At 30.4% G+C, this 27,551-nt stretch overlaps 2 protein-coding genes and 3 non-coding genes across 6 annotated transcripts; all 5 read left to right on the plus strand.

The window, feature by feature from the left end:
• Positions 1 to 7,873: 7,873 nt before the first annotated feature.
• On the plus strand, positions 7,874 to 15,358 carry LOC118042519 (agamous-like MADS-box protein AGL19). 2 transcript variants are annotated; one of them, XM_035050224.2, is made up of 8 exons: positions 7,874 to 8,221; positions 8,306 to 8,384; positions 10,764 to 10,825; positions 10,995 to 11,094; positions 11,376 to 11,417; positions 12,082 to 12,123; positions 12,249 to 12,322; positions 12,954 to 15,358. In XM_035050224.2, exons 1-8 carry the CDS (start codon positions 8,016 to 8,018, stop codon positions 12,979 to 12,981), a joined length of 633 nt encoding a protein of 210 aa, XP_034906115.1. In that variant the 5' UTR covers positions 7,874 to 8,015; the 3' UTR covers positions 12,982 to 15,358. The 2 variants fall into 2 exon arrangements, with proteins under 2 accessions (XP_034906115.1, XP_034906116.1); XM_035050225.2 differs by having other exon boundaries at positions 7,883 to 8,197.
• Positions 15,359 to 17,265: 1,907 nt separating this feature from the next.
• On the plus strand, positions 17,266 to 17,355 carry LOC118042522 (small nucleolar RNA snoR114). The gene has a single exon (XR_004686474.1). It is a non-coding gene; the product is annotated as a small nucleolar RNA snoR114 (small nucleolar RNA).
• A 1,069-nt stretch (positions 17,356 to 18,424) lies between these two features.
• TRNAG-GCC (transfer RNA glycine (anticodon GCC)) lies at positions 18,425 to 18,495 on the plus strand. The gene has a single exon. It is a non-coding gene; the product is annotated as a tRNA-Gly (tRNA).
• Positions 18,496 to 18,500: 5 nt separating this feature from the next.
• On the plus strand, positions 18,501 to 18,586 carry LOC118042521 (small nucleolar RNA snoR114). The gene has a single exon (XR_004686473.1). It is a non-coding gene; the product is annotated as a small nucleolar RNA snoR114 (small nucleolar RNA).
• A 2,301-nt stretch (positions 18,587 to 20,887) lies between these two features.
• LOC118042518 (gamma carbonic anhydrase-like 2, mitochondrial) lies at positions 20,888 to 24,896 on the plus strand. Its single transcript, XM_035050223.2, has 2 exons — positions 20,888 to 21,338; positions 24,293 to 24,896. Exons 1-2 carry the CDS (start codon positions 20,960 to 20,962, stop codon positions 24,667 to 24,669), a joined length of 756 nt encoding a protein of 251 aa, XP_034906114.1. The 5' UTR covers positions 20,888 to 20,959; the 3' UTR covers positions 24,670 to 24,896.
• The last annotated feature ends 2,655 nt before the right edge of the window (positions 24,897 to 27,551 follow it).

Here is a 27,551-nt window from a genome sequence, read left to right on the forward strand (position 1 = left end):
CTGGCTTGGCATGGTTTTTGTCTTGATTTCTATCAGTTGTTTGGCTTTGGGATGAAGAGAAACATGGCGATCACTCTCTTGGAAATTAGGAAATTAGGATTCAAAATTAGTTGTGTTTAAGCACTTAACTTTGATTACTTATGTTCTCAAACCATTATTTATGCAAGTAAATCTCTCTAAATATAGACCCATAATTTACTGATTTTGGGCGTGTTTGTTTTTCTATTTCAAGTTAATTTATTTTGTGTGTTCTTAAAAATAATATTTTTTCAATTCATTTTTAAAAATCAATCTTTATCCTGGCGGTAGTACTTCTAACTATAACTTTAATTCTAATTATAATTATAGTGGTAGAATTTGTGTGGCAGTAATATTGATGGGGGGTCTTCATTATAAGATGGATTTTGTTACTATAGTTTTGATGATGATGATAATGATGAAAGGATAATTATTTTAATAGGGTGGCAATGGTGAGTTAATTGCGGCTGTTAATGCTATAATAGTGTTTGAGGTTTTAATGAGATGGTGATTACAGTGATAGTGATATGATACGGTGATTATTCTGGCGGTGATAATAATGAAAAGCTATAGTTATATATTAGTGGTTGTGAAAGTGATATTGTGGTTGTATAGAAAAAAAAAAGAGAGTAAATCTTCCTCTTTTATGATGTTAAAATATTTTTATTTTGGTTAATTTATTTGCTTTCACCCTAACACCCTAAAAATTGAATAAAATATTTTTCTTCCTTCTAAAATACAATTTTACAGAATGAGTTTCGAGGATTGATGTCTCGCATATAATTTAGGATAGATGGTATTGGGGTAATAATTATTTTTTAAAATGTTTATTATTTAAAAATAATATTATTTATTTAATATAAATAAAAAAAATCAATGAAACGTTATTTCTACCGCAAAAATAATCTTCACCCCAAGATCGCACATTAAAAAAAATGTAGTATATTGTGTGCATGGATAGACGTAGGATCTCGGCTTGGGGGAATGGGGTCAGAGCATAGTGAACATTTTGCCGACTAAGTAGTAAGCTAGAAGCCTTCGAGCATTTGTTGGGCCATACAGACGGGAAAGAGAACCGGTGACGTATAAATGAAGGGGCAATTCCAATATCGAGAGTCTAGATTGGTTAATGTGGTTGAGAATCGAGTCTAATAGGAAGTAACTGCAGTTTTTAAAATATTTTTTATTATTATTTTAATATTTTAATGCTAAAAATAAAATTTAATACATAAATAAAATATTATTTTAATTTATTTTTAATTAAAAAATAATTACTAAACGCCGGCTAAGTCTAGAGTTGGGAATCTTCCAGCAAAAAAAACATATATATATATATATACAGGATTTTTTTACCTTTTCAAATAAAAAAAATAAAATATAAATTAAATTATGGAAGCATTTAATTAAATCAATCAAGAATAATTTGTGTAAATAAATACTAAAAAAATCATAAATAATAATTAAAAATAAAATTTTAAAAGTTAAACGACAAATATAAATTAAAATATTTGATGTTTTGTGTTTACTAAATTTATTTATTAAAATAATTTTTTTATTAAATCAAACAATAATTAAAATAGTTATATACAATGCTGCATATATTAAAAATGTTATCTAAAATATTTTTTTATTTTAGTGATAAATTTTATCTATATAAATATAAAAAATATAGATGAACAAGAATAAATATATTTAAAAAATAAATACATACAAAATAATAAAATAAAAGCCTCTATTCAAAAAAAGCTAAATAAAAAAATCATAGAAAAGAAATACTAATTGAAACATCAATTAAAAAAATTATTTTAAAAAATTTAAAAAGATCAACTAAAGTAAAACCCAAATTTTGAATAAAAAATTACAACATGCCACAAGTATATTTTTAAAAAAATAAAAAATATAAACAACTTAAATAACAACCCAATTAAATTTAATAAATTAATTTTATTTTAAATAATTTCAAGCGAATATCCCACATCTATCGAGTATTGATCTTGTTTGGACATAGAAAAAATATTTTGCCGACGGCGTAATAAACTAGAAGTCGTCACCGATCATTTGTTGGGCCATGCCGACGGCAAAGGGTGCCGGTGAGGTGTACATGAAGGGGCAATATCAATTTCAAGAGTCAAGATTGGTCAACGTGCTTGGGAGACGAGTCAGAGAGGAAGTAACGACGGGCTTTGAGTCTTGAAAGTTGTGCTTCTTTCCATGGTACCTATGCAGTGCTGGCCGGCATGTCAAGACAAAACGACAAGAGACACGCTGCCACGTGATTTAGATTTTAGATTCACGTAAGCTATTTGAATTTGTGTTTTGCCGCGCTGGTCATATATTTTTTTCAGCTAAAGAGTTTATACTTTCCTTTTAAGTGTTTTTTATATCGTAAAAATTGAAATCTTTTTGAAATATTTATTTAAATAAATATAGAGTCATTTGAGTAAATAAATAATAAAAAAATTCATCAATAATAATTACAAATAAAATTTTAAAAATAAAAACATATATAAATCAAAATATATTTATTGAATTTGTTTATCCAAATTAATTTCTTATTATAATATATATATATATATATATGAAATCAATTAAAAAAAATAAAAAGAAAACAATATTATACAAGACAGAGGATATTAGAAATACTACCTAAATATAAATGTTTTTTTTTAATAATAAACTTCATCTATATAAAACATAAAATAAACTATAATAAGAAAATACCCTTAAAAACTAAACACAAACAAAGTAATTTAAAAAAAGCCTCTATTCAAAAAAGGCTAAATAAATAAATTATAGAAGAGGGATATTAATTGAAAACATAAATTAAAAAAATATTTTTTTAAAAATCAAAATAAATTAAAATAAAAACAAAAATTAGAATAAAAAATAAGCAACGATAGTATAAGTGCCACAAACATATTTTAAAAAAAATAAGAAAAATAAATAATCAAGTCATTACCTCCATCGCTTTTATTAAGTTGGTTTTATTTTAGATAGATAATAAAAAAAGGCAAAGGTAGTAAACACAAAAAAAAAAAAAAAAAAAAAACCACATGATAACTTGAAAAAAACTTTGAAAGTACAAAATCACATTAAAAAAACAAAAAAATTGGTTCAAGGCAATCTAATATAATGTGGTAGTTATGTAGCTTGTGTAATAAAGAGTAAGATAACCTAGTTTAATCCACAAAACTTGTAGGTTAGGTTATGAATCGTTGTAAATTGATAAAAAAGAACTTGAAGAAAACCACAAAACCAATTTATTATTATTTTTTTTTAAAAAAAAAAACAATGCTGAACAATGAAAATTAAAAAAGAAAATAAGTATAAAAAAAGATGTCGACTCACATTAATTTTTTAAATAACAAAGGATAAAATCAAATAAAAATATCAATTACATAAAATGATCTAAAAATAAAAAATAAAAAATAAAAGTGAAAATCAAAATAAAAAATAAAAAATAAAAGTGAAAATCAAAATAAAAAATAAATCAAAGGGCAACCCAAAATTTTTATTGGAGGGTTAAATTAAAAAGAAAAATAACTTCAAAAAAATAAAAAATAAATAAAACAATGATTATCAAATTGGAAAAACACAATAGACTATACACTTAGATTAAAAAATTTAAAATTTAAAATCAACAAAACTTTTACAAAATAATCAAGGAAAAAAAATTAGAAATCAAAAGAATATGAATGAATTAAAAAAAAATAACACATGACAAACTGGAATTGAAAGAATAAATTGAAAAAAAATAATTTTTATATAAAATAATTAGAAAAAATTAGAAAAAAAAATAAACACCGAAATTAAAATACAAAAAACAAAGAGGATTAAGTTGTGCGTTTTTAGGAAGAAAAGAGAAAAGAAGGCATAAACAAAAGAAAGGCTCCTTACTTCCCCTAACACACGTTATACCATGAGGAAATTTTTTTTTTTTTTCAATTACACTATTAAATAACAGGTTTGTTTAATGGAAGATAGTGCACACAATACTTAATGAGTGTGGAATTTATAATTTTAAAAAATAAAACCTAATATTTTAAAGTTTAAACCATTTAGAATTTAGTCCCTGTATTTTTAAATTTAGATTTCACCTCTTTTATATTATAAACTATAAAATCCTCTCCTTTTATTTTACAACATTTCCTTTTCCTTTATTTTTTCCTCCTTCCTCCCTCTTTTTTTTTTTTTGGCCCCTTGTTCTTATCCTTCCTTCGCATTTCCCGATCTATATTGCTTCAGATCTGGTTTCTCTGTATTGCTATCTCCTCGAATCTCTTTTCTCCAATTGTTTCACCTTCAATTGCAAAGTACTGTCAGGTGTCAACAAGGATTTGAACACTGAAGTAGAGAGAAGGAAATATCTCGAGAAAGAGATAAAATAAAATTTACTAGCAGCCCTCAGAGATATTTATTGCTTGGTTGAGTGTGATTGTTTTACTTTTTAAAATATTTTTTATTAAAATATATTAAAATAATATATTTTTTATTTTTTAAAAAATTATTTTTTATATTAGCTTATTAAAATATCTAAAATTATTAAAAAAAAATATTAATCTAAAAAAATATTTAAATATTTTTAAAACGTAAATGACTTTTCAAGGTGAATTTATAGACAGAGTTGAGAAATTGAGAGCCCACAATCCAGTTTCAACATTCGAATCTCTTCGGTATTGAAAATTCAGTTCAGTGCGTGCTTTACATGGTTCCATTCAGTGTCCTTCGAAAGTTTGCTATTGATTCTGCAAGAAATTGCAAAGAAGAAAAGAAATGAATATGTAGGGTTTGTTTCTTAGTGGTGGCTGGTTATGGTTTGAACGGTGGCCGGTGAGAGGGAGGAGATGGAAGGAAGGGAAAGAGGAGGGAGAGAAGGAAAAAAAAAAACAGAGAAAAAAAGGGATTTTATGAATTTTATGAAAATTAACATGGACTGATTTAAAATGACGTAAAGTGAAAGGAAGATACAAATCCGATTACTGAAATATAAATAATAAGAAGTGTTCGGAGTCCGATAATAATTTATAAATATATTATTATTTTTTATTTTTTTAAATCATTTTTTATATTAATATATCAAAGTGATTTAAAATATATATAAAAATTGAATTTTTTTAAAAATATAATTTGAATCGTATTTCTTAATATGGTTATGAAAATTTAATATATATATATATATATATATATATATATATAATTTGAGCAACCATTTAAATCGTCCATTTCTCAAAATTCTTAAACATACATCATCTAAATTGATTCTGATGATTGAATTTTCTTTTTCATACTGGCTCGCCCTTAAACGTATGTACCTGAATTTATTCGAAAATCTTAGGATATTTTTTAATTAACTATTTTTCAAAATTATTAAAAATAAATAATCTAATTGATTCTGATAACTGGGATTGTTTTTCTTTTTTTTCAGTGCTCACCCTAAGCTTATTCTTTGAGCATGTAAAATTCTCGAGAAATCATTAAGTATTAAAAAACATATTATATAGCAGCATGCAACCAATTCGTTTAAAGAAGAATATGTAAGTAATTCTAAGAGGTAAACTTTAAGTTTTAAGTTGTTATTTAAAAATTATCAGTTTAAGTATTATAATTTTAAAATTATTAGAAATTTATATAATTTTTAATTTTAAAACCTCGTAAATAATTATAATTAAAAAATAAAAAATCCTTAAGTTGTGGAATGAAGGGGAGGAACCCACAGGCTTCCGCGTTTCTCTTCTGATAATGTGGAAATGGAGTGTGGCTTTTTAAGGTTTATCTTAGCAGGCCCACATGTCCATTTTCCATCAGCCATCAATCGATTCCAGAGAAAGCTGCTTCCCCACCCATCTCATAATGTCTAAATTCATTGTGAAAAGTAATCCACGTTTCGATTTCTTATTGAACGAGACCAGTCGTCCACCCTACGTTCTTGTACTTCAGATCAAATGCCTTTTAAAGCCAAAAATTAATGCGTTGGCATTTCTTATGTGTTTCTTTACATCATTTTTTTTAATTATGAATTAAAAATTTAATGCATATACTAAATCAAGAATTTATATATATATATATATATATATATATATATATATATATAAATGCAAGAAAGAGTTAATAATATTAAATTAAAATTAAATCAAAAAATCAAAAGATAAATATAAATTAAAATATCTGATCTTATATCATAATTCATGTTCAATTATATTTAATAATTTTATTTTTTGAAAGCAATTATTTATTTAATTAAACAATAATAAAAATAAATAATTATAGTAAAGTGATTGAATAAAATTTAAATAAAAAATATTAAGTAAGGTTGCACAAAAAATATATTCATTAATATAAGAGAAAATATAATAATTTTATTCTAAAATTAAGTAAAAAATTAAATGATATATTTTTAAAAAAATTTAACAAAACCATTTATAATTAATTAATTTCAATTAAATTTGAATACCCGTCAAGCTGGGCATTACAGACACCTATTTAACTAATTCATTTTAACTATCTAAATTTAAACGAAAGGAAAGGACAGAAAAGAAAAGAAAAAAAAAAAAAAAACAAAAGACAGCCTAACACGACAAAAAAATGGGCCCCCACCTCACATGCACACCTGATTATTTTTTTAGAATGTATTTGTTTGCGCCTCGCGCTGCGCGGCGCGCCTTCATGGTTTTAGGCGCGTGTATTTTTTAAACAAAATATATTTTAATAGAATTTATAATTATAAAATTAAAAAGATTAAAAATAATTTTCGATAATTTTTAAGGCTAGAAAATGCTGAAACCTTTTTTAAATAAAAAAATACTTCAAAAATCAACATATATTACAATCTAATATATTACATCACAGCCACGATAGAAATTCGATAGAAGTTCAGACAATATGGTCTGGTTTCAATAGAAAAAAGGAAAAGGACAAAAGAAAAGGGCAACATAGTCCGCTGTCTGAAAGCTGTTCCATGCAGAATGGCTCCCACTGCTGATTTTTGTCTTCTCCTCCATTGACCACCTTCATTTTATTCAAAAGGATATGATTATGAGATTCACTAACAAACGATTTGAAAAATCAAATCAATCAAATCTTCATGGCACGTGTCATTCTCCTTTAGGATGTCCTAGAATCCTTTCACTGCACCCCCTTAACTCTGCGTGTCATGCATTCGTGGTTTATGTTAATAAAAAACAGGATTAGTGTTTTCAATTATTAATACTTTTAAGATGTGTGTATATATCAAGTCTCTACAAAAATAAAAAATAAAAATAATATTTTGATTATTTTTTCTTTATATATATATATATTTCCTTTCTTTTTATGTTATCTCTCTTTTATTAAGTAAATATTAATAATTATAACTTAAACATCATAAGATTTCTTGTTTTTATATTTTTTTTTGCCCTTGGTTTTTCAAATTATAAGGATATACCTATCATTGAAAAACCATAAAGAAATAGCTAGCAGGGGAGGCTAATGCCTTCCCAGTGATCCCTGGGAGGATCCATCATTACAAAGAACATAAAAACATAAGGATAAAAAGCACACAGAGGCCACAAAGAAATCAATATATATGAATACTTAATCAATGGTTCTCCGAGACCCAAATGAAAACGTGCTCAGGGCAGGAAAATGCATTCGGCGGCCAGCGTCCGACACGTAGGTGGAGTCCGGTGTAGCTATAATAATGAAATAAAAGGATCTTTTTTGCCAAAAGGAGCATGCTAGTGATGTCCCGTCCTGCTCTTCTCGTGCGGCAGAAAGTGCACCATTCTCCTCCATCATATTTCCTTATCAAGTAGTAAAACATACTTGATTATATCGTTTTGATGGATGGTGAGCTCATTTCTTTGACTTGCACTGCATGGACATTATTTAATATTTTATAGTTAGCTCATATTAAGGAGATTGCTTATCTGTATGCCTTGCAAGTTTTCTTATAAGTAGCAGAGCAAGATCTAGCTAGCATAGTCTAAGGTTTATATTTTCCTTCTTGGAGTTAGACAAATATGGGGAGAGGGAAAGTGGAGCTAAAAAGAATAGAGAATCCAACTCGTAGGCAAGTAACCTTCTCAAAGAGGAGAAATGGGCTTCTGAAGAAAGCTTTTGAGCTTTCAATTCTGTGCGATGCTGAAGTTTCCCTCTTTATTTTTTCCCCGACCGGAAAGTTTTACCAGTTTGCAAGTCATGAGTCAGTAGTTCTTCTTCCTCCCATGTTAGCCTTAGATGCTTCTGAGCTGTAGATTACATGTTTAGCATGCTAAGCAAGTTGACAAGATAAATAATATTGTTGCTGCAGGATGGAAAGGACCGTCGCTAGGTACCGGAGTGAAGCCGGCCTGTCTGGACCAAATGGCTCACACACTAGATCCTTGGAGGTTAGTGATTAATATTATGGTTTGATTTTCTTATAATCGCATGTTCTTATGCAATCCGAAACAGTACTCTTCTTGTGAACAAGGTCATCTTTGACTTCAATTATCTGCTTTTAAAATCGTAAATGATGCTGACTATCATTCTATTGATCGACGAAGATCGATATTTTATAGTTCGTTGACTTAATTTTCAAACTTCGAATGTTCTTTTTCGTAATGTTTACAGTTATTATAGATTTTTTTGGGTACATAATACAATTATTCCAATTGACTATGATCTCTATGGTTTTGGGTCAATCATTGATTTTCATTGGCTAGTTTGTTAGATAAGTTATTTTATAGGCGACAAATTTATAAAGCCTCAAGGTTTTAACAAAGCAGCCCTTAATCAATCGACGATGTTATAGTAATTACTAAATTGATAGGCTGCCGAACCAAAATATCTTTTAACATAAAAAAATAATAATAATTAGACACTATTAGAATGCTTTTCAAGCAAGAAAAATGAAAGATTTAGGTGATAGACTTAATTAGGATTAATAAATTTGTTTTTATTAAATCATATGATTATGAAATCTGGCAACCATGATAAAGAATTAAATAAAAAATTATTATAATAACATTAACAAGAAAACTTGTATGAGAAAATATTTCAACAATCTTACTTTAAGTAAAAATTAAATGAAATTTAATAAAATAATATCTAAAGTGCATTTTTTAATTAGTCTAAGGATATACAAAATGCCAATAAAAAAATAGTAGAGGACAAAAATGAAAATAAAATATTTGATTTTTAAAATGATAAAATAAAAATCTGAGTCAATCTAGGTTAATCAGTTGAGCAAGGAACTTGAGATATAAAATTGAAATATCCCAATAAAAAACAAAATAAAATAAATTACAAAACTCAATCCCTAGACAACCCATTGTACTTAAAAGGAAAATAAAAAAAAATCATTTAAAAAAGGGAAAAAAGAACTAAAACAACTTAAATTAGCTTGTCAAACTCGCAATCTAGACCATAAGATAATAATGACACAAAAAAATTAAATCGATAAAAAATAACAACAAAACCCAATTCCTAACCACTACAAGGTAGATGGATGAAATAAAAAAAAATGACAAATTAATAAAAAATAACCTAAAAAACCCATTTAAACCATGGTGAACTCATCAAATACTTAACCTAATATATAAGCATAGTTTTTATACTCGACCCGGTCCAAGGCTAGGGTTTTGGGTTTTGACTAGGTCACCGAGTTGTTTAGGTCAATTTTTTTTTTTAATAAAATCAAAATGACATCGTTTTAATAAAAAAAAAAAGTCAACGGGTTGCAACCGGGTTTTTGAATGGGACTTGCCGGGTCAACCGAGTTGCTGGGTCAACCCGCTAGATCAACTTGCTAGGTTATACCAAGTTTTTTCTTTCCCTGTTTTTTCTTCAACCCGACTCAGTTTCAACCCAGGATCGGTCGGGTCCCGAGTCGATCCGCCGGGCCGAGCCGGGTTTTAAAACTATGTATATAAGACTAGGATAGTTTATGGAAAGCAAACTCAAAAAACTATAAAGTTTAATTTTCAACAAAATCAAAATTAATATTGATGAATGAATTTTGTTTTTTAAAAACTGTTGCTAAAAATAACAATAAATAAAATTTGACCAAATATGACATTAAAAAATCCAATTGATCTATTGCATATGTTTACCTCCTTCTTTTCACCGTTAATTAAATCTAATTTGTTTTAAGAGCACGACAATTCTCATTTCTTATATTTTAATTATTATATTAATTCTTAAATAATGATATTTATTTTCTTTTATATTGTTAAAAAATCACTAAACCCATAAAAATAGTTTGCTCTAATTCATTAACTTCAAATTCGTATAAATTATTAAATTGTATAGTATTTATTTTAAGAAGTTGCTTTTCCATATTAATCTTATAAAACGAGAAAAAAGAATAAACTTTCAATACAATTATATTCTTAAAAATAATTTTTTAAAAATATTATGAGAGAGAGAAAAGAGAGAGAGAGAGAGAGAGTATAATGAGTAAAGAAAAAAAAATATTTAGGTTTAAAATCAAGACTGGACGCCTAGACTGGAAAAAAAAATTAGGAGAGGATGTGTCGTTTGAAATAAACGACGTGTCATCTATTACTGTGATCTCTGTTATCGTATTGGTTTTTAGGTTTTAATATTGTTGAATTCTAGTCAGATTGCTAATCATTTAGGAAAACATAAGTTTCAGGTAATGGGTAATTGACATATATACTTCAATAGAAACAGATGAATAGGGTTTCCTGGTTAATTAAACAGCTACATCTTATATACTCTCTGATCTTGCTAGAATCTCATAGATTCTCTACCTCATTGAACAGTTTTGGAGATGTGAGATTGAAGAGTTGCAGAAAACTGTAAATGAAATGGAGGCACAGCTTAGGTATGTTTCATGCACGTTTCAGCTTAGGGATGTGATTAGTGTTTTTAAAATTAAAGAAACTAAATAATAATTTATACTCAATTTATAATGGCTAGTCTCCTCCTCCTCCTCCTCCTCCTCCTGCTGCTGCTGCTGCTGATTACTGATAAGTATTCCGTTGCTTTATTAGGCACTGTATAGGAGAAGATATAGAAATGTTGGGGATGAAAGAGTTGAAGCAGCTAGAACGACAATTAAAGACAGGAGTTGAACGTGTCCGCGCTAAGAAGGTAAATCCTTTTACATTTACTGTTAATTAAGAAAGGTAAATTAGAAGACAACATGGGATAATTAAACTGCATATCTATAGATATAATTATGCGAACTCCAAGTGTTTTTTCTTAATAAACGAAAATAGATCAGTGGCTGGGGGGAAAAAATGAAGGAATAGAACCAAAAAGGGATCAAAATTATATATTTTGAGAGCCTTAATCAACCTTACAAAGGTATAAAAACCTTATGTATTTGATGTAATTATTGACCGATATGTGATTATGATATTATTGCACAGTTACGCATCGCCGCAGAGCACGTCAACTGGCTGAAAGGAAAGGTAATTAAGAAGCTATGTATCTTGATTTATCTCAACTAATTCATATTAATAGGATAAAGTTTGAGCTGGTTAGATATAGCTAGATCTCATTCGAATTCAGGTTCCATGTGTTAAGAATCTTATAGTATAAAAGTCATAGTTTTTAGGCTTGGTCTGATCTAAGGCCTGGTTTTTGAGTTTTGACCGGGTTGCCCGAGTCAATTCTTTTTTTTTTTAAAATCAAAACGACGTCGTTTTAGTAAAAAAAAAATGTCAATGGGTTACAACCGGGTTGCTGGGTCACACTGGGTTTTCTCTTCTCCTATTTTTTCTTCAACCTGGTCTGGTTCTAGCCCCGAGTCGACCGGGTTCCAGGTCGGCCAGCCAAATATATATATATGACAATCAAGATTTACTATAATAAAATTAACTTATGATGATATTTGTTTAAAAAACTTATTAATATAAATACTATGATAAATATGTATTATAATGACATTTAAGAATTGACATTGTTATTTTATTATCTTTAGTGGCATTCTTCTTAATCGTAGAGATTCTTGTGGTATGTCTTTCTTTCTTTTTTTTTTCTTTTTTTTTTCTAGTATTGGAGATTCTTAAAATACCTATATATCTCTATTAAGAAATTATTTTCTAGTAGTGATTTTATCTTGTTAAAATGCAGCAAAGATCTATTCAAGAGGAGAATGCTCGTCTTAAGAAGAGAGTGAGATATTGAAAACTCCCATCTTGTTAATTTTTTTTTGAAGCTTGTGCTTCTGAATTAGCTAGCTTAAAAATTAAAGTTGAGGTTTGAAATTCATTTTCCCTCCTCTACGTTTTGAGGTTTAGCTGCATGAGCTGCATGATGGCAACATAAGCTCGAGGATTTGGGAACCAAATGCTCGTAAAGCGATCCAGCTGAGGTAATTAATCAGTCAATTTACTAATTAACAGCTAATCCATGCCAAGGTATGTTCCCTTGATCTATTAATTATATTACGATTTAAAAACTTGGAGTAATTAAGAAGTACAGTACCGAAACCTATACTTTATTAAAAAAAATTATAGAATATGCAAACCCTTAGACCAAGTATGCAAGACTATACTTGTTAACCGTTAAAGAATGATATATAGCAACTTTCTTTAACAACTTAAATTTTTAGAATAAAATAATTATTTAATATGATATTAAAATTTTAATAATCAAGTAGTTACGAGTTCAAATATCACATTTTTTATTAATTTAATAAAAATTAAAAAATAAAAATATATGATATACAAGTTTCGAGTTCAAAGAACTTTCACTTAAAAAGTATATTAGAGAATAATATAAATTATATATATATTAAACCTTAAAAAACTAATGCAATATAAATGTTTAGATTGAATTAGTTTTTTAATATTAACAAGCAAGTTACTTTGCTCGGTCAAATCAACAAGAACCCGGCCCGATCCTGTTCGTCTGATCCATTACTTTGATGTAAAGTGGGTATTTTTCAGAGAAAGCATCCCAGCTAATTTATGTTGAGCACTGAATTTTCGAAATGAATGCAGGACGATTGATGATGGATCTCACCATTAAAGAGTCGATAAATGGTGCTGTAAAAGAAGCTACACTCTTCAAAAGGAACCTCGTATCATATCTCATGTGTGGTAGTGTGTACGTACGTACGTGGTGATAATAAATTGATCTCCTCCTTCGTCTGTCTAAGGCCTTCGAGGTCGATGTCGTTTGGCACTCTAATATGTTGCTTTCTTTCAACTTGATATGTGTGAAGTGTTCCCATAAAAACCCAAAAGAAGAAAAGAAGAGGAAATTAAGGTCCATAAAGTGTATAAAATTTAATAACAAACTCATGATTTTTCTTGCAAACATGAATGAAGGGCATGGATGATCGATTTACTAGCCAATGCCTTCAATTTTATTAGCTTGTCATTCGTATTGTGCAGTACTGTAGAGATTCAGGACTTCTTCTTCTTCTTCTTCTTCATATTTAACTCAAGATTCTATTTAGGTTCTCTGGTTCTCTTTCTATCAATCACGCATGGAAGGACCACCTTCATATATATACTGTTCTGAGGTATTTTCATGGCTTTGGCTTTAATATTCTAGGTTTAGATTTTAGTAGGGGTGATTATTTTTTGTTCGGTTCAATTTTTATAAAAAAAAATAACCAAACCCAATTTTTTTTATAAACCGAATCGAAACTGGTTCAAACCGACCGTTTTTTATTCGGTTTTTTAGAACAAAAACCAGTTTAAACTGGTTTGGCTCGGTTTTTTCTGGTTTGGGTTTGGTTCGGTTTGGTTTTTATAAGAAAATAACCAAACTGAATTTTTTTATAAACCAAATCAAAACCGGTTCAAATTGACCGGTTTTGGTTTTGACTGGTTTCGGTTCGGTTTGTTTTTTAGGATAAAAACCAGTTCAAACTGGTTTGACTCGATTTTTTTCGGTTTGGGTTCGGTTCGGTTTGATTTTTATAAAAAAAAAATAACCAAACTGAATTTTTTTATAAACTGAATCGAAACGGGTTCAAACCGACCAGTTTCGGTTTGGTTCGGTTTTTTAGGACAAAAAGCAGTTCAAACTGGTTTGACTTGATTTTTTCCGGTTTGGGTTTGGTTCGGTTCGATTTTTTCAGTTTCAGGCTTATAAAACCAAAACCAAACCGAACCGGTTGGTTTTTTAAAAATTCTAATCGGTTTTTTTTTCACAATTTGATTTTTTAGTAATTTGTTTTTGGTTTTCTCTGTTTAATCGGTTTTTCAGTTTTTTTGCTCACCCCTAATATTCATACATTGAAATTTCTTTATGGAAAAAGAGGTGTATCGTTGGCAGATAAATTGGAGTGTTGCCTTTGCCTAGTCATGATACGGTGGTTATGTTTGTTTTTTTTTTCATGTCATGGTGTTCCTTGCGCGCATGCCATTGATGAAAATATTAGTGGACAGTGTCATTAACGTATAAAATGGTTTTCTCTGCAAAAACTTGTTTGTGAGTGGAAAACATTGTGTGCTTGAAACTTTTGTGTGGCTCCTAGGAATCTTAATTTTAAAAATGTATAGAAAGGTGTATCGGGATAGGATTGGACAGACCAGGTTGGTGTTAATGTCGGGCTAAAAATTCTAGCCAGTTTGGGCTAGAAAAATTCTAGTTGTTAGGGCTTATCCCTAAACAACTGATTTTTTTTTTTTTTTGTATTATCATTGTCCTCCTAAATCATTAAAACATAAATCTTTAAAACATATATGGTATGAAAGATTTAACTAGCACTTTTAAATGGGGAGAAAAACCTGATTTGTTTGTATAGTCGATGTTTACTTTTCCATATATTGTGAAAGACTTCTTTAAATTCTGTCAATGCTTTTACAAGAGAGAGAAGAGTTTAATTGTCTTTCATGTTTGCGACTAAGTAATAAAAAAATGAGTATAAAGATAAATGATATGTATGTGTTCGGAAATAGGAAATATAATGTAGAGAGAAGTGTCTCATGAGAAGTCGAGAGGAGGATCCTTAATCCTTCTTGGAAGCAAGTGATGGCGGGACCTGGAGAATTTTAATGGGGACATGGAAACCTTTCCATGAAGATTTTTAATTGCTTCAGAGATTTTTTATTGGAAACATGGTGATTTTCATGGACATATTTTGTTGGAAATATGAAGAATTTTTTGGATTACTAGTTTTTATTTAAAAAATTTAAGAGATGGTGAAGTTAAATTTCTAAAAAATATATATATTTTTTTGCATTGGTAGAATTTCCTTGTTCAGCAAATGCCAATTTTATCATTCATTAGAGGGTGCAAAATCACACTACTTGTTGGATCTTTTCTGCATTTCTTTACAGTGGTAACATTGGATCACAGTCTAACCAAGAGATCTTGATTAAAATGCTGACATCTTCAATATTCCCTATGCTACATGTTCCGTTGAGCCTCTCTTTTGTTAAAAGAGAGGAGGGAAAAAAAAAAGTTCAAAAACACTGCATACATAATTGAGTAAATTAAAACAGATGTATAGTCACTAGCTCCTCCATCTCTACATGGAAGACTTGTTGTTTGCTCAGATCACCCAAGCGTAAACCGCTGTCGAACGGTTGAGATGTAACTTTCAGCTCTGGCATCAATGCTTTGTGCATCACTGTATCTGCTCACAGAAGCGACCGATATTGAAGATTGATTGGGAAGAACCAACCTAACATCGTGCACAGTAGATGATGATGGATTGGAAGCTTGATACAGAGACATGACCAGTTTGCCATGGCTAGTGAACCCTCTTTGCTCATAGTTTGCTTCCATTGATTCAAAAACTATCTCGTTTCCTTCTTTTTTATTGTGTTGTGTTCTTGTGCTGTGTGAATCCAGGACCAGAAATACTTGAATTTATAGCCTTGACTCGGTACAACTTGTTTCAAATGGATAATGGTGCGTCAAGAAATATCTCTTAATAGCTATAGGATCTGGATAAGCTAGATATTTGAAAAAATACCCTATGAAAATAACTGGAGATAACCCTCCAGATCAGTTCATATCCTTTTTACTGGGGCATGCGCTTTACTGGATATATATGTAAGAAGATGCTTCCATGTACTGTTAAATTGTCGGATTTTCCTGTGATTCTATTATCTTTAATTATTCCAACTTGCTGCTTTCCCGTTTAAGTGTAAACGAAGGAACAACAAGCATCTGTATAAGAATATTGTTCCATGTTTGAGTGAAAAAGTGAAGTTCATTTCCATGCAGATAATTAAGAAATAGAATGGGAGGATAAAAAAAAGGCATATTACCTTCTGCTATCCTTCCATCAATTTGAATTGGAACATCCAAATATGAAATATCTATACAGTGCTGCAGTCTAAAAGCTTTTGACATTGTTTTTCTTCTTAGATTAAAAGGGGAAAAGCTTCAAGCATTGTTAATCTGCAGTCTAGCACCATTGATTCAATGGTCTTCTCAGAAACAAAAAAAAAAAGGAAAACAAGAAGCAGCACTGAATTCAATAAATAGCCAAAGTATAGGTGATGTAGCAGTGAAGAATGCCATAACTTGTCCACGCACAGAAGTCTGCTTCAGATGCTTTAATGGGGTCCTGAAGTTCACTTTATTCTCGCAAAATGGATAAGAAGATATGCTTCACTCCACCTTTTCATGTCCGTGATAGAGAATCTATTAAGGATACCGCTAACAGTGTAAAAATCGTGCACTGTTTAGTATGGAAGAACAATCATATCTTTTTTTAAAAAATATATTACAAGTTTTTTAAAATTTTTCGTTTTAACATATAAATATAAAAACAATTTAAAAACACTAAAAAATATAATTTAAAACAAAAAAATATTAATTTTTTTAAAACACTTTTAAAACACAAAAACAAACAAGTTCTTAAAACTTGTTCGAGAGTATAGTAAAAGTTGTTTTTCATTTAAAAATACATCAAAATTTTATTTTTTTAAAAATTTACTTTTGATATTAAAATAATAAAAAAACACACAAAATTAATAATATTTAAATCTAAAATAATTTAAAAATTTTCAAAAACATAATTTTACCATAACTCCAAACATTATCTTAATCCAGCATCTATCCACCACAATATGTGAAGAATTTCCAGCTGAGCTGCATAATCTAGAGGTTGTAAACAGGATTTTAGTCATATTCAATGAATATTATAGCACTAAGATATGGAGATGCTATACCTGTATGCTTATATCATGATAAGGAGACATTGATTTCCTAATGGGACCTAGCCAAGTAATAAATTATATATTTTACCTGTTATAATTAAAGGGGCACCAGTGGTCTACTGGTAGAATAGTACCCTGCCACAGTACAGACCCGGGTTCGATTCCCGGCTGGTGCATTCCCAAGCTGTGAGGATTTCTGTGCTTACTGTGATGATAGAGTCTATCACTACCGTCAGATATTATTCAGACGAAAAGAAGCGCATCTGAGCTCCAAGCTTTTTTATGATGTACGTCTTATTAACCTCATTATACAAAGATAATATAAAATATTTTTTCAATATTTATATCTTTTTAAAAAAACATTATTAGATATTGGATGTGTAATCAACTTATTTATATATTCATATTCATTTTTTATATAGGCAAAAGCTAATGAAATTAATGAAAACAAATCAGTAAACATTACTTAAATGCATTTTTTATACTTTATATGTTAACGTGTTCTTTTTTATATGAAATTTTATATTTTTGTTTTGTTCTCTTAGTTAATATATCAATTTCATTGATTTAATATTTTTTTTTATTTTAATCTTTAATATTATATATATTGGAAATGAGATTTCATTTTTTTTTTTCAATTTGCTTTTTATAAATTTACCCGATATCATTATTTAGGATGCGAGTTTAACATATTAATCTAGAATGACTCGAGTTGTTTTATTCGTGTCGCTTTTTTCTAATTGATTTTTTTTAATCTCATCCTTCAACATTAAATTAGCTGGAAATTGAATTTCATGATTTTTTTAATTTGTTTTCTATTAGATTACCTTGATCTCATAACCTGTGTTACGAGTTTGATAGGTTAACCTGAGTTGATTTTGTTTATTTTTGGATTCTTTTTTAATTTAATAATATTTTTTTTAATTGGGCTTCATGATTTTTTTATTTACTTTTCATAAAATTATTATAATTTCATGACTTGGGTCGCGAGTGTGGTAGATTAACTTAAATTGATTATGTTTATTTTTTGGGGTAATTTTTTAATTGAATACTTTTTTTTTCAATTTTACCATCTAACAACTCAATCTTTTTATTTTGATATTATGTTGTTTAGGAATTGAGTTTCATAATTTTTATAAATAACCAGAATATATCAAAAACTCAATATTTTATATAAATTCTACAATTCCAAATAATCTCTTTAAAATATCACAAACACAACATTTTATGTCTAAAGGGACAGAACTTTATCTTCTGAACTCTTATGATAAAAGAAAAAAATCCATGAAATACAACGTTATTCAGTTTAAGTAAAATGTATTTCACGCAATAGTCAACAAGCACCAGTGGTCTAGTGGTAGAATAGTACCCTGCCACGGTACAGACCCGGGTTCGATTCCCGGCTGGTGCATCCCCAAGCTGTGAGGATATCTGTGCTCATGTGATGATAGGGTCTATCACTACCGTCTGATCTGCGGACGAATTCGAGTGCATCTGAGCTTGATTTGTGAAATCTTTTGTTTTTATCTTTGTCAAATTGCATCACTGCCCATCCCCTCCATCTATATTCCAAAATAAAAGCTTTTGATATATTGTACTTTACTTTCCAAATGTTTGCGATTACTTATTTGGAACTCATTTTTTTTCTTATTCGTTCAATCGGATCCCCATGCTTAGCATTGTACCCGATGATTTATAAACTAATTTTAATCACATTAGAAAATAAGGAAATTAAATGTGAGAATAAGCTTGTAAGATTACAAAAAGAAAAAAATTTGGACTAATATATATATATATAGTAATGGATTATATATATATATATAAAAAACATAGTAATGGATAATAAGTTTTTGGTGATATATTATCTTTGGTTATATTGATCATGTCAATTCTTTAGAGCTTGTCTGAGAATATGGTTGTGGTTGTTTTCCACTCGGAAATGTATCAAAATAATATTTTTGTATAGATGGTTGAAAAAGTGAGTTGTATTCTATAGACTTAAATGTTTTTTAAGTCTTATTTAACTTTTGTATTAGATTTATGTTGAATTTTGTGCTTGTATAGAAACCTGAAGTCTAAAAAGATGGGCTTTATTTATATAGATTTTCTTAAGATACATATCTTAAAAAAATATTATAGTTTTAATATGTTTTATATAAATATCTCATAAACATCTAAGTTATAAAATATTTAAATATAAATATCTTAGATATTTATAGATATGTGTAAATTATATAAAATACCATATAGGCCCGATTGGACTTGATCCAAAAATTGATATTACTATGTATTTTTTTTTTATGCCTCATTAGAGTTACCTAAGTCTTTCAAACAAATATGTTTGGAAGACTTAACCTAATAAGAGTGAGGAAAGAAATAATTATAGTGGATAATGTTATTTTTTTAGTGTACAAGCCACCATAAAAGTTGTTTATGGGCATGGCCTTGGGGCATAGCCATGTAGCGTAGCCGTGGGTATAGTCATAGGCGTAGCCATATACATAGCCAAGGACATTGCTTTGGGCGTAACAACTGGTGTAGGCACGTGGGGTGTAATTGTTGGCATAGTCGTGGACATAATCGCGATTGACATCACGTGTCGTTGATATAGCTGTAGACATAACCACTTTTGTGTTGAGGTTTTGTTAACCATAAAAAGAGGTTTTAAGAAACAAGAATGAACTGATTTTTTGTATAGTTCCCATAGATGATGCCCATGACAAGGCTAGAAAAAATCATTTGGAGAAAGATTTAAGGCGTTTTTATGGCTGATAAAACTAGATCAAAAGGAGTTGGTGAACCTGATAATAACTGCAAGAAAAACACTCTAATGTTTAAATCAATATAGTGTTTGTATAAGTGACAGAGACAATGAGACTTAAACTTTCCTTAAACCTTATGTAAGTCTTATATTAGACTTGTGCTGAGTCTTGCACTTGTCTAGAAACCTAAAGTCTAGAGAGATGAGCTCTTAACTCTAGAGAGATGCATGATGTTTATATATAATTTTTTTAAAATAAATATCTTAAGAAATATTTATTTTTTCAATATATTTTATATAAATATATCTATAAATATTTAGGATATTTATATTAATTACCTTATAACTTAGATATTTATAAAAATCTGTATATTATATAAAACACCATATAAGCCTAATTGGACTTGGCTTAAAAATTAGTATTACCGTGTAGTTTTTTTCATGTACCATCAAACATGTTTATTTATAGGCTTATTTTTTTTAAACCTAAGTGCCTCAGCAAATTCCACTTCATCAAGATTTAAAAAAGAAATTCCTTTACATATTTAAGTTAAGAATCTATTTCATAAAGACTAACTTATTAATTGATCTAAAAAAAATGTTGTTTTGAAGGATATAGTTATTAAACTTAACTTGAAAGCAAACTTAGCATAAGACTCAGATTATGATCGGGATGATTAACTCGGGTTAATAAAAGAATTTTAGAAAGATAAATTGATGTTATTTTGATTTTTTTTAAAAGTTTACCTGAATTTTGCTAGATTGATCAGGTCAAACTGAAATAACTAAATATTAACTTTTTTAACACCCAATCTAGTTCAGGGAATGGAGTGGCTGGTTTCTAGGTTTAACCACATGGCTGACTGGGTTTATAATTGTGGCTCCTTGCTTGGGGGTGTACCGTTGGATATTTGGATGTAATAAAACTAATTGAACAAAAGAATCAAGCCCCAATTCGCAGCCCATCATAGCCCAAACAAACATAAGAGGCCCCGAGGCCGGTTTCACAAGCCCGAATATCATCTCACAGTCCTCACTCGCTCCATTTTCATTTCTGTTTCTGCTTGTTCAATAAACTCAACCTCCACAAAAACAGTGATTAAAAAAAAAAAAAATGGCAACAACCCTAGCAAGAATAGCCCGAAAATCCCTAACCACCACCACCGCTTTCTCACTTAACCGTCACTTCGGGACGGAGGCTGCGGCGGCCGCGACAGCGTCGAAAAAATCGATAACGCCATCAGCAGATCGGGTGAAATGGGACTATCGAGGGCAGAGACGAATAATTCCGTTAGGTCAATGGCTGCCAAAAGTAGCTGTGGATGCATACGTGGCACCAAATGTGGTACTCGCGGGTCAAGTTACTGTGTATGATGGAGCATCCGTTTGGAATGGAGCCGTCCTACGTGGCGATCTTAATAAGATCACCGTCGGTTTTTGCTCTAATGTTCAAGAACGGTGTGTCGTTCATGCTGCCTGGAACTCTCCTACAGGTTAGGGTTTGTTTTGTTGTTTAATTTGGGATCTTCTAGACATTTCAATAATTTTGTGTTAGATTGGGGTTGTTAATGTATAAGTTTTGATTGATATTTAGAATTTCGTGATTTGATTGTTGAATTTCTGTTTGGGAATTTCTAATTTGAAGTGGGTATTTTAGTAATTTTATAGTTTATTGGTTGGAATGGATGCAATAAGTGAATGTGATTTTAGGGGTTAATGTATTTTTGGCTAGAATGAGCTGAATTAGAATTGGAGACTTGAAGGGATTGAGAAGGCAAGTATGGAATTTGAAGTATTTGAGTTTTGATTATTCTATATTGACATGATAATTTTTGGTTTCTTAAAGCGGGGTGTGTAAATTAAGGGCTGGCTCAGTCTCTTATTTAATAGATTTTGATGGGATTCGATCAAAATGACATAGGTGATGATGAATGACACATTTGTTGCTTTGTTTTATTTTTCTTCCTTTTGGCTTTCCTTTCCTTTTCTTTTCTTTTCTTTTTTAAAAATTTTTGGTGTGGTGAGTCATTATTGATTTTGTGTTTCTGGCTGGCATTTTTGGATATCCCCATGCAATTCTCATTTTGTGTTGCGTATTGAAAGAAGGAAATAGAAGGTGTAATCTGTAAGTGTCTTTTTGTATTGGATATAGAAAGAAGGAAAGTAAAGGTGTTTTTTAGGAACATGAATGAATTGTAGCTTTCAAGAGATCTATGTTTGAAATTTGATAGCACTTTGTGTTATGACCTCCATGGAATGAATACTTCATTAATAAGGGTTGTCGTAGACTCAATCTATTTTTGACTTTTCACCTTTGTGGATTTTGTGCTCATATGAGTATCATGTAAGCTTTCAGAAAAAACGATGGAGTGGTGGAACAGAAAAATATATACTAAGGAAGGTAGACTAAACCTCTACTTTGATGAATGAAATCATGTTTTGAGGTTACTAATTTTGCTCAGAATTGTTTAGACCAGCTTGTTTATATGTCTCTGATACTCTAATAAATGTTGTTTCTACACTGTCTAAAGAGAAATAAGAACAGCGATCGATTTTTTGTCCCATAAAACAGCCAGCATTTCATCAAAAGTATAATAGTGCGGATATGTGCAATGACCATGTTTTAGTTGGAGGTTCAATCTGTTAAACGATTTCTATTCTAACGTCTGATGGTTTCTGAAGCAGTTACTTGATTGTTTATATTTAAATTACAGTTTTCTAGAATTAAAGAATAGGTTCTCACAATCACATCAATCCACTAAATTGTTGCTTTAAGCTTTTAATTATGGCTAGGTGCTGTTAAGTACAAAAGTGTTTGAAAATTGGTGGAAACTTCGACTTTATATGCCTCTAATCCTGACTACCAACTTGAAACATATTGTGACCATAAGGAAAGGTATCTTCTAGTATATTTGGTACGCCATTGGTGATTTGAGCGACAGACTTGTAGCACTGCCTGATATTCTATTAACATACTGATATCTGTTCTGTGTATGTGTGCGCCCATCTGTGCATGTTAGGGTGTGTGTGAATTGTGAAAGCTTCCTGTCATGTAATTTGTTGATTCTTTATGGCTTTAGATTGGTCCTTTCCTAGTAGGTTCACTAGCTTGTTCGAATTAGAGGCACTTTGTATTTGAACCTAAAGATTTTTTCATGTTAAATTTCGTTTTACCTAGACATTAGAGATTAAGATTTTGGCAACTACATATTCAATAAGCCAAGCTATTCCAATAGAGCTTGTTAGAGAATAATATAAATCATATCATAGGACCTCACCTATCAGCTTAAGCTTTTGGGTTGAGATGGTTCTTTGACAGGGCCCCATTATATATGGAAAATGTGGACACCTAGTATGGTATATAGTTGTGGTTTGATAAAATTTGTACTTCATGCTGAAAGAACCCTAGCTTAACCAAAAGGTCCTTGGATTTGATTTTTGCTTTTCACTAGTGCACTTTCTTTTGTTGTTACTTGTGATTGGCTGTTTTGAAGTGAGCTGACACCACTTGTCTCGTCAGTATTTTTTAGTATTGGTAGTTAAAAATCCAAATGGTTTAATTTTCAAAGTGATCATTTATCATCTTGACAGCAACCATTGCATATCCATCCAGCATTCTGTTCCAGCTGTCATCTTTTTGGCTTGTTTTTTCTCTAATCTTTTGTGGCCCACATGTTGACCTCGTTAAAGTTTTTTGTCATCTCAAGTACCTTGCATTGTGAAAATAGTCTAAAAAAATATGTATGTATAATAGTTACTGCTTGTGTGTTTGGAAAGATTCCTTTATTTTGCCAGTCTTTACCTATGAATTTATATGACTTGCGCGTGATCTTTTACCTTGCATGGGTCCATAGCATCTGGGAACTGTTGCCAAATATACTAGTAAGTGATGGAACTACACTGTCATAAAGTTTGCATGGGTACTATGGGCAACATAGCATGTTTACCATGGCTTTCTGTTCTTGATTTCTTCATACTGCTTCTCAGGTTCAGGGTGACTTGGTTTGAGGTGAAAAATTGGATGTAAATTGTTAAGGGCATAGAAGTTAGATTTTTAGGTTGTTTGTTGTGTTAACAAATTGGTAAGTAAATTGTTAGTGTAGAGGGAGAATGTTGAAATCAAATCAGTGGCAAGGCTGAAGAAACATAAAAAATTACGTGGGTTGTTTTGAGGAAAAAAGGGAGAGACATATAGTTTGGAGACGATAGTTCCTCCCAAGGAATACAGGGAGGTTTTTTTTTAGTCATCTTCCCTTAAAAGTTTCCCCTGTGCTTAAAACATAACAGGCAAGGTTAGCAATTAATGCATTGATTATCGTCCTTCATTCATCTCCACCCAAAAGCATCCTCAATGTAAAATCTTCTACAGATGCAAATACGTGGCTCCTTGTTTTGAGCTCCACTGAAGACCTGTGATTTTATTTTTTGTAAATCTTCTATGTGTCAGGACTGCCAGCAGAGACATCCATTGAAAGGTACGTTACTATTGGTGCTTACAGTCTTTTGCGGTCCTGCACCATTGAGCCAGAATGCATCATTGGGCAGCATTCTATCCTCATGGAAGGATCTTTGGTGGAGACGCACTCTATCCTTGAAGCTGGGTCTGTGGTTCCCCCAGGAAGAAGAATTCCAACCGGTGAACTTTGGGCTGGAAATCCAGCAAGGTTTGTCAGGACTCTGACCCACGAAGAAACTTTAGAAATCCCTAAACTCGCTGTTGCAATCAATGATCTCAGTAAAACCCATTTCTTCGAGTTTCTTCCCTACTCCACAGTATATTTAGAGGTTGAGAAGTTGAAGAAGAAGTTGGAGATTAAAGTTTGATTCTTTTTTGGCCGTTGTGTTTCCATGTATCAGTCAACTGTAGCATTTCTTGCATTGAAATAAACAGCTCGAGAACATATTGAAGCAAGCTTCTCTGTTCTTTCTGTTTGTATTTGATTCTCTCTGATTGCTGGAAGAGCCGGTTGTGAATTTCAACCAAATGGGTTTATACAAATCACGAAAGACACTTTGTCAAGTAATCCTATTTACCATAAACTTTTGTTCAAGATTACTGCACCTGGCAACACTTTGTCAAGTAATCCTATTTACCATAAACTTTTGTTCAAGATTACTGCACCTGGCTTTGTTTTATTAGTTTTGTTCAATGTAAGTGAAGATGCTCCAGTTCAGGGGAGGAAAGAGCATCGCAATGTCTATGTGACCTGCCGGCCGAAAACAACTACCGGTGATGTTGATAGGCGGGTTGTCATGTGGGGGACAAAGGATGTAAACTTTTCCTCTCCTTCTGTTGTAGAAAAATACATTGCAAGGACTGGGATCTCAGAATCGAGGGTTGGTGGAAAGTTGTAATGATAGATCCATCAACCCTATCCTTTTGCACGAATCTGAAGCACCAACCAAACCTAGCCATTTTGTAAATTAAGAAGATATTATATTGTTCCACAAGTGACTTCTGCAACTCTTTTACTCTACTGTTCTGTTATCAGCCAACCCCACCTTTGTTTTCTGTGTATAGGTCAGGTCAGGGTCAATGGTCATCAAGATAACTCTAATTTTAGTCTAAGGTCTTACGATTCATCTACCAAGTGAATTGACTAGAAAGGTTTAGATTAATGAAAGGATCTTTGTTTAATTAATCTTAGCTTAGTCATAGGTAGGTTGGCCCGGATTCCTTCCCTTCCATGCAGTGCCCCTTCCTTGAACCACAATGCCCTGCCGATCCCTCCCTCAAGCATCTCTATATTTCCCAGACCGCTTGAAAGAGTAGAAGTCGGCCAGTCCGTAGTCGCAGGACAGTTAAGCTTTCAGGCAAGGGAGGTATAGGATGAGATAGAGAAATTCAATGATTTTCCTTTTAGTTCAGTGCAAGGCCACATTCCACCCACTTTAATAATAACTAGTTACATTACCTGTGCGATACCGCGTATTAATTTTTCTTAGTATTATATATATATATATATATATATATATATATATATATATATATATATATAATACTAAGAAAAAGATAAGAACTAAAAATATTAGGTTTTTCTACAACACTATATTTAAGAATTTTGGGTTTGACAGTAACACTTAACCCAAAAGTAATATTTATAATATTAATAATAATATTAAACTTGCATGACCCAGTAGGTCTAGCTGCAATATCAGAGCCAATAGCTTTGGATGTGGGTCTAGCTGCAAGATCGTGTCATAAAAAATGTGATAAGTAAATAAATTAATTAGAAAGAAAAAAAAAACCAATAGAAAGAAAAAACTAATGAAGAAAAAGAAAAAGAAAATATGAATTAACTAGGTTAACCCTTTAAATCAGGTTAACTTGTCAAACCTTGGATTTGTGTTGTGAAAGTTTGATAATTTAATATAAAAAAAATTAACGGGTTAACTCAGAATTAACTAGGCTAACCCGTCAAACCAGGTTACTTGTCAAACCCGGGATCCGTGTTATGAAAGTTTGATAACTAAATAGAAAAAAATTGAACATTAACAATCTAAATTAAACAAAAAAAATTAATTAAAAAGAAAAAAAAAAACAAAAGACATGCACTTGTTACTAATGAGGAAAAAGATAAAAAATCTAAATCAACTAAGTTAACCCATCAAATCAGGTTAACCTGTCAAACCTGAGATTCACGTCATGAAAGTTTGATAACTAAATAGAAAAAAAAAATCAACGGGTTAAATGAAAAAAATTAACAAACTAAATTAAACAAAAAAATTGATTAAAAAGCAAAAAAGCAAAAAAAAAAAAAAAAAACTGAGTTAACTCGTCAAACCAGGTTAACCCGTCAAACTCGAGATCCGTGTCATGAAAGTCTGATAACTAATTTTTTTTTTCATATTCACAAACTAAATTAAACAAAATAAAATTCATTAAAAGAAAAAAACACAAAGAAAAAAGAAAAAAAAACCATAAAGGCATAAAAAACAAAAAACAAATAAAAAAACAAAAAAAAACAGTTTAGAGTTTCACTGTACACTGTGTGCAGAGTGAATCAATACTGATATATAAAAGACGTGGGGAAAGCTACAATAGTACACAATAAAATAATACTGATATATAAAAGATGCGGGGAAAGCTATAATAGTACACAATAAAATAATATTGATATATAAAAGACATAGAAAAAACTACAGTATTTTCCTTATACCTTTTAAAATATTACTTAATAATAAAAAAGTTAACAAAGAGCCGAGGAACCTTCTCATGTTAGAAAGGGAACAAAGAGCCGAGGAGCCTCTTCTCATGTTGGGGTCAAAATCTTGCTTTCTCTTTGGATTTTAGGGCAAGGAATTAGGTATTTAGTCATAGGAGAAAGAATCAATGGCGACTTAGGGGGAGAGTGGGCGAGTCATTAGGCATGTGAGGTAGCCCACCCTTAGAATCTAATAAATGATCAATCGCTAATATATTTTCATAAAAATCACAAACCCTAATCATATATTTGCAAAAACAATTCTCAAGTAACTAGTAGCGAATTGACATCAACATCAACAACATTATTATTGTTGTTCTTAAAAATGCCTTAAGAATAATAATTCTACTATTTCCAAGGGCCCCTGCCCCACTAAATGATACGGAAATTCCCCAGTTCTTGAACAACATGATCATGCATGAACTGAAGAAGGGACCAGATCATCGAGGTTTGTCAACTCAGCCACTCCATACACTTGCCTGTTTCCTACCATTAAAATTT

The sequence above is a fragment of the Populus alba genome, chromosome 12, assembly GCF_005239225.2.
Source record: "Populus alba chromosome 12, ASM523922v2, whole genome shotgun sequence".
NCBI lineage: Eukaryota > Viridiplantae > Streptophyta > Magnoliopsida > Malpighiales > Salicaceae > Populus > Populus alba.